At 30.9% G+C, this 16,686-nt stretch overlaps 1 protein-coding gene across 5 annotated transcripts in view; it reads left to right on the plus strand.

The window, feature by feature from the left end:
* Zc3h13 (zinc finger CCCH-type containing 13) overlaps nt 1–16,686 on the plus strand; it is a 79,473-nt gene that overhangs the window by 18,028 nt on the left and 44,759 nt on the right. For all 5 annotated transcript variants that reach the window (XM_058582581.1, XM_058582580.1, XM_058582582.1 and 2 more), the window contains exons 5-7: nt 9,509–9,617; nt 14,865–15,004; nt 15,595–15,752. In XM_058582581.1, coding sequence (XP_058438564.1) covers nt 9,509–9,617; nt 14,865–15,004; nt 15,595–15,752 — 407 coding nt within the window. The remainder of the gene's footprint in view (nt 1–9,508; nt 9,618–14,864; nt 15,005–15,594; nt 15,753–16,686) is intronic.

The following is a 16,686-nucleotide window of genomic DNA, read 5'->3' on the forward strand; positions in this document are numbered from 1 at the left end:
ATATTAATTTTTAATGTTAATTATTTTGAAAGATATTTTAAAAGATATATTTCTTTTTTTTTAAAGAGAGGAGAGAGAGAGAGAGAGAGAATTTTTTTTAATATTTATTTTTCAGTTTTTGGTGGACACAACATCTTTATTTTTATGTGGTGCTGAGGATCAAACCCAGCGCCCCGCGCATGCCAGGCAAGCGCGTTACCGCTTGAGCCACATCCCCAGCCCTATATTTCTTAATCTATGGTTTTAATGATTTTTTTCTGGTCCCTATAATCATTTTCAGAGATTTTTTCTTTTGCAACTTCAAAATAATGTTCCCTTTTCCTGTCTGCTGTTTTTGTCAGTTGCTTTGGTTTCCTACCCCAACCTGATTACTTATCTTAAGCAGAGGATCTATTTAGGCTTGATATTTATCCTGGATCAATTTAATATGATTGTTTTTCAGATTATTTTTTTCTGATCTTAGTTTGTAGGTGGATCTCAAGGTGAATCTGATTACCATCTTCCAGGCTATTCCAGGTGTCTTTTAGGAAACCATCTTACTTTGACTTTGCATGTTTACTTCAGCAGCACATATACTAAAATTGACTTTGCACTCTATGGTAGAGCTTTTCTTACCCTTAATTGCCAGCTTCTTTCCTGTTCTGAATCAAAAATTAATTTCTACATAGAAGCTTATTGTCTCTGGGAACTGTCTTCCAGGATATATTCATAATTATTAGTTTTGCTTCACAAACTCCTATCCAGCTCTCTTCCTTCTCCCACCCCCTAGTCTATTACTTTGCTCTTTTTGCACATCGTGATACTTTTAACTAGATTTGAAAAAAATGGCCCTGACTAGGGAAGGGGACAGTAGTATAAACACTGTACTTATTAGGACTTGTGTAGTGTTAGATTTTTTAAGTTAGAAGGCCATAACACTGCTATTAACTATATCCTGAATGTCTTTACCTTGCTTTTTAATCAGTACAATAAATGTACCTGCCATTGGATGTGTCACAAGTTAGGGTGAGAATCAAGTGAGAAAGTACACATGAAAATTCTTTGGAAAGAATAAAGCATAGTATCAATGCAAAAAAGGGATAATAGTCACCAAATCAGCAATTAGGAATCTGATTGTTATAGGGATAAATAGATCGAATGTTTATTTCAAAAGAAAGGTTTAGAAGAGAAAGATAGGAGCATAAGTAGCATTACAAAAATTTGGTAATGAATGTATGGTATAGGATAGTTTTTTTTTTATTGTAGATACAAATTTTTATTTCTTAAGGGGAAAATACATGCTATTCCTTGTCATTAAATAACGTTTATTATGTTCCCAAATTTCATCAGGAATTTAAAAAGGTACAGTATGGACATCTTGTCTTTTTCTTACTATATGGGCCTTAGCTAAAGTTCTGAAAGCATGTGAGTTGGAATCATTTGAAGGTTTGCTTGTTCACTCATAAGTCTGGTAGTTGATGCTAGCTTTCAGCTGGAGACTTTGGTTTGTTTTCATGTCGTCCCTTTCATGTGGATAGCTTGGGCTTCCTCAAAGTCTAATGGATGGATTCCAAGGGTAAACCAAAAGGCAGGGGACAGACAGATACATGTAGGTACATACACAACCACAGACCACATAACAAGAAATGGCAAGTGTGTACATGTACCCTGTTCCTCTGATTGAAGAATGGTATTAGAATCCAAAATCTGGTTTATTGCTACTGGGGCTATTATTTCTTTCAGGCCCTCTCAGCTGAAAGAGCAAAGAAATTCGTAGGTATTCTAACTTATATATATATAAATAAATCTAGTAACCATCTGTATATATATTAAGCTAACCATCAGTTCTTTACAATGCCTCTTCAACATTAATCCATTACTACTATTATATTTTTTAAGCCCAAATGCCCGCTTAGCTCTGAGAGATCTTTGTGTTGGATCCTGAGCTTTTTAAAAATTTTTATTGAGGTATAATTTGTAAAAAAATAAAATGTTTTCATTTTAAGTATACAGTTTGGTTCTTGACCGATGTACACTGTTTCCTAACCACAACCACACTCAAGATATAGAACAATTCTATCATCCCAGACTGTATCTTTTATGCCCTTTTGTAGTAGTTCCCTCCCAAACTTGTTCCTGACACCCTCTGACATGTCACTGCATTGGGCTTATATATATTTCATGTCTTGATTCTTTCAGAATAATACTTTTGAAATTCAGCCACATTGCTGGTTGTATCAGTTCCTCTTATTGCTGATTAGGATGCTATTATATGAATATCAAGATTGGTTTATCCATTCGCCAGTTATTTGGATTATTATTTGTTTTCAGCTATTATAAATAAAACTGCTATGAACATGTAAGTAGGTTTTTGTGGGAACATACGTTTTCTTTGTATAAGTACTTAGAAGTAGAATGGTATATGATATGTAAAAATTTGTCTTTTTAAGAAATTTCTTAAATAATTTTTCAGAGTAGTTGTTTCATTTTACATTTTCATCCACAGTAAATGAGTTTTTTTTTTTTTTTAATTCTTACCAATACTTGGCATTTTTGGTCTTTTTCATTTTAGCTATTTGAGTTACATGTGTTTTAATTTGTACTTCTTGATGATTAGTCATGTTGATCATCTTTTATTATGTTACTTGGCTATTTGTATATCTTATGTATTGTATGTCTTTTATTGATCATTTGTTTATCTATTTACATCTTTTCCTCATAAATTAATGTCTTCATCTAATGAATTTATAATTCTATATTCTTGATAGCAGTTCTTAGTGAGATCTATGTATTGCAAACATTTCCCCAGTGTGTGGCTTGCCTTTTCATTCTCTTTTATTATCATTTTTGTTTCTTTCAAATGTCTTTCCACCTTGATGAAGTCCAGTGATACTCTTTTGTTTTAGTTAGCTTTTTTGTTGCTACAACCAAAAGATCTGACAAGAGCAACTAAAGGAGGAAAATATTATCATGGTGCTCATGGTTTCAGTTGTCTTAATCCATAAAAGGCTGGCTTCATTTCCTGGGGCTTGAGATTATGCAGAACATCATGGTCAAAGAAAGTGGCTCATGATATGACAGTCAGGAAGCAGGGAGAGCTCTGCCCAATAAGGGCAATATATGAACCCCAAAAGCATGCTCTCAGGGACCCACCTCCTCCAGGCACAGCTACCTGCTACAGTTACCACTCAGGTAATCTTTTCAGGGGATTAATTCACTGATTGAGTAAAGGCTTTCATAATCCAATAATTTAATTTTACCTCTGAACCTTCTTACATTGTCTCACATGAGCTTTTGGGGGATACCTTAGATTTAAACCATAACACCTTTGTTGTTTTAACACCAGCTTAGTAGTCTTTGATAGTTCTGTTGTTTCTATTATCATGTGTCCAGGCATACTCTCTATTTGAAATCAGCCATTTTCCCCTTGAAGTTCTTGTTCCTTTTACTGAGAGACATTTCAAGACCACTGTGTACTGGGAAGCTTATTGCTATTACATTAGTCATTGTTTTTATTGCTTTTCATTAAGCATACTTAGAAAATATATATGTATCATCTCTTCAAAAAAAAAAAAAAACAGAATCATGCTCAAATAATTCAGACTTAGGATTCCAGGGCTTCTATTTAATTTCTTTGATTTTACAGTTATCTGTAGATTTTTCTCTTAATGCTGAAAATTTTGGTCCCTTTTGACACTGATTTTATTTATTTTTTTTATAATTTTTTGTTGTAGATGGATACCTTTATTTTATTTTTATGTGGTGCTGAGGATCGAATCCAATGCCTCACACGCGTGAGGCAAGCACTCTGCCACTGAGCCACAATCCCAGCCCCGATTTTATTTATTTTAATATTATATTTAATAGTCCCAGAATAGCAATTAAGAATTTTATTACCTGTATGATTCTGAAAACAGTCACTTGAAATAGTTCTTGTACATGTTGTTAAACCACCAAATTGATATATAGGTGGGTTAATTTATTTGAGTGAATTCAAATTTAGATCTACGAAACAGTCTACATTAAAAAAAAAAAAGTCTAACTTCCATCCTTTGATCACTCGTCCCTGTAGGTAATCACTTTCATTAGCTTTTTATTATCTTGCTACTTACATATGAGTATGTGTATGCATGTATGATATATATTTATACACACACCTATATTTGTGTATTTGAACACAGTTGTCATCTTCTTGTACTTAAATAAAAGGTAGCATGTTTTATACATTTTTCTTCACTTGCAATTTTTTTTGCTTAATGCTATATCTAGGTGATCTTTCCATAGCAATATGTAGGGCTATTTCTCAATCATTTTTGCTGTTTATAGTACACATTATTTAACTTTTTCTATTTGAAAAATATAGGTTATTTTAGTCTTACTACTATGTAGAGCTGCAGTGGATGACTGTGCACTTGTCATTTTGTATTTTATTTGTGTCTTTGGGAAAGATACATTTCTAGAAATGGGATTGCTATGTCAAAGGATTAATGTCTGTATAGCTAAATAATGACAAATTTCTTATCAGAGTCATTTGCACTATTACCAGTAGTACATGACAGTACCTGTTTATTTCTCCTTGGCCTTCTTAGTGTGTATTGTCAGACTTGTATTTTGCCAGTTTGTTAGGAGAAACATGGCTATCAGTATAGTTTTAATTTTCTCTTACTTTGTTCTCTTCATGTTATTTAAGTATAATTTTTGTGAACTCTGTCTCTGTCTCCTGTCCATTCCCTGCCCGACTCCCTGCCCCTTTTTTTGGTGGTGGGTTGCTTGTCTCTATTTCTAAACCCATTTTAGGGATACAGATTGGATATCCCTTATCCCAGTTTGGGACCAGAAATGTTTGGAATTTTGGATTTTTATGGATTTGGGGATATTTGCTTATATATAATAAGACATTTTGGGGATGGGACCCACATCTGAACATGAAATCATGTAAAGATATATACGTGTTTATGAAGCCTGAAGGTAATTTTACACAATATTTCCTGCTTGCCTCTTTGTATTCATGTTACGTGAGGTCAGAATTTTTCACGTATGGTATCTTGTTAGTGCTCAAAAAGTTTCAGATTTTGGAGCTTTTCAAATTTTAGATTTTTGGATTCGGGATACCAATCTGTAATATAATAAAATAATAATTTGTTTATGTTATCAAATACGGTAATTTCATTTGTCTTTTTTTTTAAAAAAATGGACTGTGTTTTTGGAACACTTTTAGGTTCATAGCAAAATTGAAGAAAGTATGGAGATTTCTCATACCCTCTCTTTCTGCACATATGCAGCTCCCTAAGCCCCATCAGTATCTCACCCCATAGTTTTGAATTTGTTACAATCAATGAAATTATTGACAAATCATTTTCACTTTAAAAACATAATATACGTTTGGCTTTATTGTCTTATCCATTTGCCTGCTGAAGGACATGTTGTTTGCTCCTAAGTTTTGGCAATTAGAAACAAGTCTGTAATAGACATCTGCATGCAGGTTTCTATGTGAACCTACATTCCTAACTTCTTTGGGTAAATACCAAGTAATTTTATTGCTGGATTTTACAAAAGATGTGTGTTTAGTTTTCTAGAAACTGCCAAACTCCTGGCATGGTGGCACATATCCAGCAATTCAGGAGGCTGAGGCAGAAGGATTGCAAATCAAAGCCAAACAGGGCACTTTAGTGAGACCTTATCTCAAAAAATAGAAAGTACTCGGGATATAGCTCAGTTGTAGAGTACCCCTGGATTCAATTCCCAGTTTGGGGTGTGGGGGTACACCTGCTTAAATATTTTTCAAATTGTATTGTTTTGCATTCACACTAGCAATGAATGAGTTCCTGTTGCTTCACAACTCATCAGCACTTGATGTTATCAGTATATTGAATTTTGACTACATTTAGATACCACTATACTATGGGTAGTGATTTCTATTATTGTTTTATTTTTAGTTCCTTCAATGACATACCATGTTGAACATCTTTTCATATGCTGATTTGCCAGCTGATAAAAGCATGTGTTCAGGTCTTTGTGATGGAGTTTTCATTCGGGTTGGTTTCTTGTTGTTGAATTTTAAGAATTCTTTATATTTTGGATCAGCTGTCCCTTGTGAATATTTTCTATTGGTCTTTGACTATTTTATTCTCTTGACAATATTTTTCACAAAGCAGAAATTATAAATATTAATGAAGTCCAGCTTTCAGTTATTTATTTCATGGATGGTGCCTTTGATATTACACTTAAGATATTATTGCCATACCCAAGATCATTTAGATATTTTCTTCTTATCTCTAGGAGTTTTAGTTGTGCATTTTACATTCAGGTCTGAGATCTGTTTTTAGTTAATTATTGTGAAGCATGTAAAGTGTGTCTAGATTCACTTTTTTTTTTTTTTTTTTGCATGTAGGTGTCCAGTTATTCTAGCAGCATTTGTTGAAAGACTGTTCTTTCTCTACACATTTGTCTTTGTTCTTTTTTCAAAGATCAGTTGATTATTTCTCTATAGATCTATTTCTGGGCACTTTTTAAAAAATATTTGTACATTGTGTCAATTGATATCACACTATATTGATTACTCTAGCTTTGTATTAAGTCTTGAAGTCCAGTAGTGTCAATGTACTACCTTTGATCTTTAGTTTTATAGGCTATTCAGAGTCTCCATAAAAACTTTAGAATCAGTTTGTCATATATCTACAAAGTAACTTGCTTGGATTTTGATGTGGGTTGTGTATAATCTATATATCAATTTTGGAAGACTGACATAGATAATATGGAATCTTTAATTTGGAGTATCATGTTTTATTGAAACATTGGCAGATTAATATAGAGAAGATGGCAGAAAAATTAGGAGTGTGAAAATCATGAAATGTGTATGTATAATAAACATTGTTTTTCTTTGGCCTTTGGTCTAGTATAAGATGTTGAAGAGTTCTGTAGCAGTTTTCAAATATTTAAAGGGCTAGCATGTGGAAGAAGTGTTGATTTTGTTTTGCATGATTCCAGAGATAAGAACTAGTCCTAAAGAAAAATTTCCTTCATGAGATGGGAGGTTGGATTATTTGATTCACAAAGGCTCCTAACATTTTATTATTTAGTTACTAGTTCACTTATTATAGTATTGGTTCTCAATGCTTAGCCTCAAGACTTCCATTTATTTCACATTCTTACTGTCTTAAAATAAAAGTCATAATGAACATAATCTGCTCACACATATAATGTTCAAGAAAAATGTGTATAATAGTATTAAAATAGAAGTGAAATAAAAGTTATTTAAAAACCCATAATTATTTATTACATTTTTGAAATCCAAGAAACATAGACTAATGTTTTTCCTAAGTTAGGAAGACTTACTTGGTAGCAAAACTTAATTGAAACAACCTAATTATAGTCTTTATACAATTGGTGAATTCCTGTTTTTTTTTTTTAAAGTATTAGAATGTTTGATCACAGGCTGCTGCTACCCTACTGTCAGTGTTAATATGCTTGGAAATTCAGAATAAATTCTGAAATATCTGGTGCTAAATGTTGTAGTTCTTTAACAAGTATTTAAGCTTGTGTATGTTCCAAGATGACTAATTACAGAAAATAAAGTTGTCCAAAGATTATGCTTCAATTAATATGTTTGAATTTAAGAGAAGATAACAAACTATTCTATTGAAGAAATACAGGAATGTTAAAGTAAACCATGGTATATGTGACTAGTAATACCAGATTCTGTTTCTTTGACTATAAAACAAAGGGTGAAATAACTTATTTGATAAAGGAATAACATGCCTGAACAAGTTATATGTTGTCAAAGTAGAGAAAATGAGGAAATATGATTTTCTTTTAAATGAGTAGGCTTTTCTAATAAGTGTTATCAAAGTAATTTCCTATATTATGATTTGAAGCAGTATAGTGACAAATTATTAGGAAATTATCTTTTAACTTGAAATTCCATCACATATTGAAGCTGCAGGTAGTCTGTAGTGTTTAATAATAGATGTTATTAAGACATGGACAACTCAAAAATTACGTAATGTCAATATAAGATACTTATGAAATATTTACATAAATAATGAAATTTATTATTCATTTCATTGGTGTTTCTAAATATGCTAAAAATCTGTGTTACAATGTAAAACATTTTGTCTGTTTTATGATACAGTACTTCTGCTCTGAATCCTTTTTCAACTAAATTTGTAGTCGGGTAATTACACTTTAGACAGAAAGCACAAAGTATTTTATTTATTAATTTAGAAATAATGTCTTCTAACATGTTTTTGGGATAGGTATGTACTAATATATATTTTTAGTGGGTTTAATGAACAGTATTCAAAAGTTGCATGGAATATAGGACAGTCCTTCATTGACGTTCCACAGATTATGATTAAAATTAGATTGTGTTCCTTTATTTCCTTTTGTTTTCTGTACAAATAATTGCCCATTTTCTTTTCTTGACCCTTTACATTTTCCCATGGCAGTTTTGTCATATAATCTCTTAATAATTTGTATCAAAAAGACACAAGACTAAAAAAAATAATAATAATTTGTATCAGCCTATATTAGTCTTGCCAACTGTATATGTTATTTTGCAACTAATTCTTACAGCATAACTTTATACCTAAATATGTAAAATTGAGAGGCAGTTATGTAAGAAATCTTTAAAAAAGTAAACTCCAAAAAGAAATTGATTGTGTTTTGGGCAGCCAAATTATATCACTGGTAATGCTTAGAAATTAGTTTGAACACATAATGTTATTTACTTTCATTATCTTGTGTATTATAGATTGTTAATAAAAGTGAGAATTTCACTGTGGTGGAATGATAAGAGATACATGACACTGGTTATTTTCTTGCCACCTAGTAAAATGTGGTTTGGAATCTTATATAATAGGATCTTGAATTTTATAAGTTCAATTACTGTTGGCCTGTTTTGTGTAGGCTACTGTTACATCTAGTGTTCCAAATGTAAAATCTGTCTTTTAACTATCGTAGTAAGGACTAATTTATTATCTGTTTTAACTAACATTTGGTTTCATCAAAATAAATAAAATCTCTTTTTGGAAAGCCTTTATAGAATCATTAAATGAGTTTGATTTATCCTTAGGTATGCAGGAAAGTGGATACTATTTTAGTGTATAAATCCTAGATTGATGATTTTTGAACATCTACTATAAATAGCTGAGTTTTTTTTATTTTTAAATGTGGTCACTTAACAAACCTTTTCCATTGTATTTTATCCATTTTAAACTGTCGTTTCCCAAATGATTTCCCATAGAAACTTAGCAATTTTAATAAACTTAGTTTTTTAAATAAAGTTTTAGATTTATATTGTGTTTTCTAAATCTTAGCTGCTTACATTTACTAAATTGCTGTTCTTTTATAGTCTTATCATTTTGGTGCTGTACTAGAACTTAATTGTTCCTCTGTTCTTATGATAAATGATTATTTACAAAACTGATTCTTTAATGAAACAAGGATGACTGAAATTAAAATACTGTGTATTACAATTACCTTAAATATTGTTCAAAAATACACTAATCTGTGGGTATGTACTTTTTAGAAAGAATCTTCAAGAGGGAGGCATAGGGAAAAAGAAGACATAAAAATCACCAAGGAGAGAACTCCAGAAAGTGAAGAAGAAAATGTAGAATGGGAAACTACTAGAGATGGTGAGTTTCAGAATCTTTGCTTACCTGATAAATTCTTGATTATTCACTTTTTAGACGTTTTATAGGCTTTAAAACATTTTTCAAGGCTGAACAAGATGGTGCACGCCTGTAATCCCAACTAATCAGGGGGCTGAGGCAGGAGGATCGTAAATTCTGAGCCAGCCTGGGAAACTTGGTGAGACCTTATCTCAAAAAATAAATAAAATGTAGCTTGGTGGTAGAGCATTTCTGGGTTCAATCCCTAATTTAGCCAAACAACAAAAACAAAAACCAATCACTTGTTAACTGTGATCTCTCCATTGTTTCAGAATTATCATATTGATATGTTTCTAACTATCAGAGTTGTAAGATAGATACTGCATAGGGTAGCGGTTCAAAAGCAGAAAAAAGTTTGCAATACATATTTAAACTTCATCGTCCTAGGTTTCTCTTTAAAATTTTATTGTGTAGTTTCATAGTCCTTTGATTTATTACATTTGTAAATTTTTAAATTCCTCAATACTAAAGTTAAAAAATTAAATTTATGTTGTTTTACATAAAACATTTTAAAATGACATTTTTAAATCTTAAATACTTGGGGAAATTATTTCCAAGAAATTTGACTTTCTTTTTTTCAGAAGAAATTAGTCACATGATAATTGAATCCTGGAATTTATTCATGAAAATTAGCAAAATCGTCTTTGAGTAATGTCTTAACAAATAAGTATTTTTCCATACCATGAATGTTCTCTTTTCTCCACTTCTTTTATGTTCCAGAAGGTGAGCACTCTAACCTCATGCTCCCAGTTCTAGAGAGGGAACTCTACACTTGTTGAGTGCATTGGATATGCTGGACATTTTAATATAATTTCTATTCTCATTCAGTAGCTATGTTATTCTACTTTCAGATGACAAAATTAAAGAGCTTAAGAATTTTAACAGCTTTTTCAGTAGTAAGCTGAAAACTTACACCAGGGTTTAGAAAACTACACCATATGGACTGTTGCTTGTTTATATTTTTGAAAATAAACTTTTAAAATTGGAACATAGCCATATCAATTTGGCTGCATATTACTTTTGGGGGACAGTGGCTGATTTGAGTGAGTCCTTGTGACAGAGATCCAAGAGCTTGCATGTCTAAGATATTTATTACTGTATTTCAGAATGATCTCTGAAATAGACCAAGACTTGAAAAGTACCCTATATGTCTCTCCACTAATTGGAACATCAGTACTTAATAAGGAACAGTACAGTTTGCTCAAAAGTTATTTCTATGAAAGAATAAGAAACTTCTTTATGATTAGTTCATTGGCTTTATAATCTAATTTAATACTATGTCTATAAAATTACAATAATTAGTTGATACTATTTATCTTCCTCTTATTCCGTGTTAAGAGACCTTCCTCCTGTTGTATAAAGTTAATATATTCCCTTGTATTCTAAATCTGATTTCTTCTTACCTCAGCAATTATGTTTATTTGTTATACATTCATGGCCATATCTCTAACATTCCTTTTCTTACTATTAGCTACTACCCTGCTTATTTCCACTTAATAGCTAAATTCTTCAAAGAGAATGGACTGTTGAATGGACCTTATATCTGCCTTTTCACCTGATACTTAGTATACAGTTTTCTGCCCCACCTCTCCACTAAAACTCTTCTTCAAGGTTACTAATAACCTCTTTGCTAAATGGAGACATACTTGTCTCTATCTCAGAGTAACTTTCTACCGCATTTGACATATCTTAGAGCTCCTGTCCTGAAAAAAGACTCTTTTGCTTGGCTTCCATCTGTCACTCTTCAGATTTTTGTCTTCCTGTTCAAGTCTTTCAATCATATAGAAGCTCCTTGTATTTTGTCCCTTGTTTATTGATTTCTAATGTTTTCCGCTTAACTCTCTCTTCTTTAAAAAAAAAAAAAAAAAACAAAGTGATTTTTTAATATATATATATTTTTTTTTTTTTCAGTTGTCTATGGACCTTTATTTATTTATGTGTGGTGCTGTGAATCGAACCCCATGCCTAACACATGCCAGGCATTTACTACTTTACTACTGAGCCACAACCCCAGCCCTAAAGTGTTTGTTTTTTTTTTTTGAGACTTATTATAGGAAAAATATTTAGTAATAGTTTTACATATAAAATATGGTGATTTTTATATTTTTCTTTGGTTAATTGAATCTGAGAAATTTTAAAACTATTTATTAATCGTTTGATAATGACAATAATAAAACTAATATATTCTTTTATGCAAAATACTATTCTTTTACAAGGAAAAAATGTGAGGAAGTGGTAAGATTTTTTTTTACATGTTTTTACAAGGCATTTCAATGTCTGGCTTATTAATAGGATTCAGCTTAATTTTCATATCTGCTTCTGCATTCAGTCTGTTAAAGATATCACATCTGGAAAATTCTGTTATGTACTCAGGGGCGAATTACTAAACTAGGCAAATAAGGTAGTATTATAGAAATAGTTTTGATTTTTTGAAATTGGGATGTCAGTTTACATTGGTAAAGTTGTTTTGGAATGCAGTTTGACCGTAGTGAAAACAGGTTGTACTTTTATTTGATTCAATAAATTGCAGTTTGAGAAATTTGTAATAAAAGAATACTGGTACTTGTCAATCAAGGTAGATGTTAAAATGTTCACTGAAGTCTTTCTGATAGCAAAATATTGAAAACAAACTGCACATCTCAGAACAAAACTGGTCAAGTAAGTTACAGTGTGTTCATAGTTTGAAAAGCTTTGTAGGTATTAAAATGAAGATGATTGGGCTTGATGTGTAACATGGGAAAATCCTGTTTATAAGGCAGTGTGTAGTTTTGGTTCTGTTGTTTAAGAAACTATAAGGGTTTATTTTTATGCGTTCAACCCTAAACTGTTACCATTGCAGTGATGATATTAGTGGAGGAACATAAGGAGAATTTCATATTTTACTGTGTACTCAGAATTGTGTAAGAGTGTAGCAGTGAGAATGTATCATAAATAAAAACAAAAGGAAATACTTAAATACTTATAGTCTTTAATTCTTATATATGTTTTTTATAAGTCTGGGGTTTTTTTCATGTAATAAATTTTAGTTGAAATACAATTGCTATTTTAAATGAGATAAATGTTAGAAGGCTTTTACTCCTATTAACAAAGATAGACATACTCACTTGTTTTGCTGCCACTAGAGATTGGGCATGTCCTTTATCTAAACAATACTGTAATTTTTAAAAATGGTTTCATAATACATAAAAGGCATATTTATATACATTTGCATTATTTTGTGTGTGAATTGCTTTGCCTGTGCTTCTGTTAATCAGTAAGATTATTTATAAAGAATAACAACCTTTTCTTTGTGTATACCTTTCTAATATATAATTAGAATATTTTCCCAATGACTTAGTCATTTTTACAATCAAGTTTTATAAGGTAATTATAGTGATAACCTTAGGCTATAAAATACACAAAGATACTTTTTAATTTATTGACTAATTTCAGGCTTCTCTCTTGTGAGTTCCATCTTATATTTTGTGCTTTCTGTTTTTTTCATCTTTTATAGATTAGGAAAAAATCTGAGTTTTGATTATAATAGATATGCATAAAGTTAAGTGCTTTTTGAGTAAAGGCTTGAGAGTTTTCCCTCTGGGAAAAATATGTTAGCTATAGCACATTGGCTTTGACATATATTTTAATAGCTCAGACCTTTCTTCCTTGATTGGGTGGTTGGGAATCGAGTACTTGAAAGCATCTTCTTGTTTCTTATATATGTTTCATACTGATAATATTTCCTGATAGTAGTTTTTAGATGGCTAAAGTGTTATTGATAATGTCTTCAAAACCACTGTTAATCATTTTCCTCAATTAATTACTCTTTCCTTTGTTTTACCCAGATGTTTGAATATGGAATTTTATTTAAGAACACAATGAAAACAGATCATTGAATCCTTTAATTCACTGATGTAAAGTGTCTCAATGGAGTACAAAATAGTAACTATAGATAGCTATTATTCATTTAGTTAAATTCAGTATCTCCATTTTATCATATAATAACTACATCACCTGGAATATTCAGGAGTTGCTCATTAACTGAAAACTTGATTTAATTTATTTTATAATTTTCTGAAATATTGTCATCGTACTCTAACATGAGTAATCACGTTTGTCACACAGATTTAAATGTATAGCTACCCTCTGAATCCCTAAGCATGAATGGATGATATTATTTTAATGTATTTGAACTGTACATGACAATTATATCTATTTTCTTGTGATATATGTTTTCAAGTAGTCAAGTAGGACTTCTTGTCTTTATTGTACTTGAGTGTCTTCAAAAAAATTTTATTTTTTTTACCTCAGGTTAAGAAATGATCTAAAATGCTAAAAGTGTAGCTTGAAAAGGCACCTCAGCTGTGATCAGTGAAGCCCAACAGTGGTCATGGATTAGGAGAGAAGTGGCTGGATTCCTCTCTCCAAGCTTCTTGACATTTATGACACAGGAGGGTGAAGGGTGGGGTATCAATGCCAGCAGCCATTGAAAACCTCTTTATATTATAATAAAATAGATCTTCATACCACTCTCATTTTAATTTTTTTCTAAACTGGAAAAGATTGAATATGGAAAGATGTCATCAGATCCATTGAGAATTGACTGTTTTTAATACAAGGACCTATAAGTCCTTAAAAATTAGCATATGAGTACATGTTAGTATTAAAATTTTCCAGCTTTAGTTTTAGATACAAATCAGTTGTCTTGAAAATAAAAATGATAAAATTATGGAAACAATGTTGTACTCCTAATTTAGCCTCACTTTAGTAATACGTAAATCAAGGAGATCTCCACATTTCATGTAGCATGAAATATTGAAGGCGTTGGTATAGTTAGTGCTTAGAAACTTCAGCTGAGTACTTCGCAGAGCTTTTCTTTATTATGCTACTGGGGATTGAATCCAGAACTTGATGCATACTAGGTAATGCCCTACCCCTGAGCTACATTGCCAGCTCTAACCAAAAAAAAAAAAAAAAAAAAACCCCTTTGGGCAACCCATATTACTTTTAGAAAATCCAGAAACCATAAAAATATGATTTTTTTAATAAAGAAATCAACCATGGTGATTTCAATCCTTCATGGCCCAAGATATTTCTTTAATTTTTAGAAGTATATTATTTTAATAAAAGAATCTGCCATTTAAATTTGTATAAAAATTAGTTGAAAAGCTGTAATTTTTATATAGATAATCATGATAGTTTCTGACTAGTAATGAAATTTTTATTTTAAAGATTCTGATAATGGAGATATTAATTATGATTATGTTCATGAGTTGTCATTGGAAATGAAGCGTCAGAAGATTCAGAGGGAATTAATGAAATTGGAACAAGAAAATATGGAGAAGAGAGAAGAAATTATCATTAAAAAGGAGGTATCCTATTTATTGCAGTATTCAAGTTAGTAATTAATATCAATATTGATGTTGCTTCAGAGAAATTAGCTGCTTGCTACATCCTAAATTTATATTAGGATACCAATACATTGATCAGCAGCTCACTGGGTATCAACTACTCCATATATGTTACTCATTTAATCTTCACATTAATCAATTAGATGGTAGGAAGTATTTGCTATTGAACAAAACTGAAACTTGCTTGCTAGAATCACCAGCTAACATAAAGTGGGGCTTAAGACTACATGTCTGTTTCAGGCCAGTGCCATTTCTAGAATTCCTTGTTCATTTTTCTAAAATATATAGAGATAATTGGTTTGAATATAATTTGATATTTGTCTCAGAGTTTGAAATTTCATAATTTTCATTTGCTTTCTTTATAACGGTGTATGTTACAGCAGTTAATTATACTGGTTAAAAGCATGGGTTCAGATTACTAATAGATTGTAGCTGTAGTAGTACTTGATTTTTTACTTTGAGGGTTTTTAAAAATTATTTTAAGGTATATATGCTTTATTGTATCATGAATGAAGGAATTTCTCAATTAACGTACTGAATTCTTTTGAAAGGTGTCACCAGAAGTGGTTAGATCAAAATTGTCTCCATCGCCTTCTCTAAGAAAGTCTAGCAAATCTCCAAAGCGAAAATCAAGCCCCAAGTCATCTTCCGCTAGCAAGAAAGATAGGAAGACATCCGCAGTATCTTCTCCCCTATTGGATCAGCAGAGGTCAGTAGGGTGATAAGTAGTGCCAGAAAGAAGTATCTTTTTCTGAACAGATATTAAAAAGAATCACTTAGTATATATAGAAGGGTACTTTTAATATGTTTAGTATTTAGTGTAAGCTTTTCTTAAGCAAAAATTAAAAGAAAATTATAACAAATATCTGTGTCACATCTGTTTATGCTTCAGAGGTTTTATTTTTTAAGAAATAAAACATACATTCCTTATTCTTCTCACTTGAATTTGGTATTTATGATAATGTGCATAAATGGGTATATTTTCATTATGTATTGTTTTGCAAAATATAATATAGCTTTTATCTATTTAATCGTAATGTAGATAAATAACTTTCCTTGTACAATTTACTTTTTTACTGAAGATTTGTTTTTCATCTCTCTATATTGATACATGTAGCCTTAGTTCATTCATGTTTATACAACATAGTTATTAGTTTTGTGTTATTGAACATTTGTTATTTTCAGTTTTAGCTATTGTAAAGTATACACAATGAATATTTTTATCTCTTTGTGTTCATGACCAACAACTTAGAGTTTTTATATTACATACCTAGCAACAGAATATATTATTCAGAATTATTGTAGTAGCCAGCTAAAGAAATAAAAATAGAAATGTTTAAATTTAATTACATTGAGGAATTCATGGTGCAGCTGGCATTTTTTCACTTAATATCACTCTGTACCATTTAAATTTTATTTTAATTAAAGCACATATGTTAATTTTATGTTTTAAAAAATAACTGAAAACCTCTTTTCCCCAACATTTGATCAGTTAGAAAATGCTGTCTCTCTGAACCCATAATGAAAATCATTTTTTTCTCCTTTTTTCGTAGAGACACCATTATTCAGATGTCAGTTACTTTTTGCCCTAGATTATTATATCATTCTACTAAATGTATTTACATTATATAGTATCCAGCTCT

The sequence above is a fragment of the Marmota monax genome, unplaced genomic scaffold (genome assembly GCF_021218885.2).
Source record: "Marmota monax isolate L192 unplaced genomic scaffold, Marmota_monax_Labrador192_F-V1.1 WCK01_AAM20220418_F8-fsc00011, whole genome shotgun sequence".
Classification (NCBI taxonomy): domain Eukaryota; kingdom Metazoa; phylum Chordata; class Mammalia; order Rodentia; family Sciuridae; genus Marmota; species Marmota monax.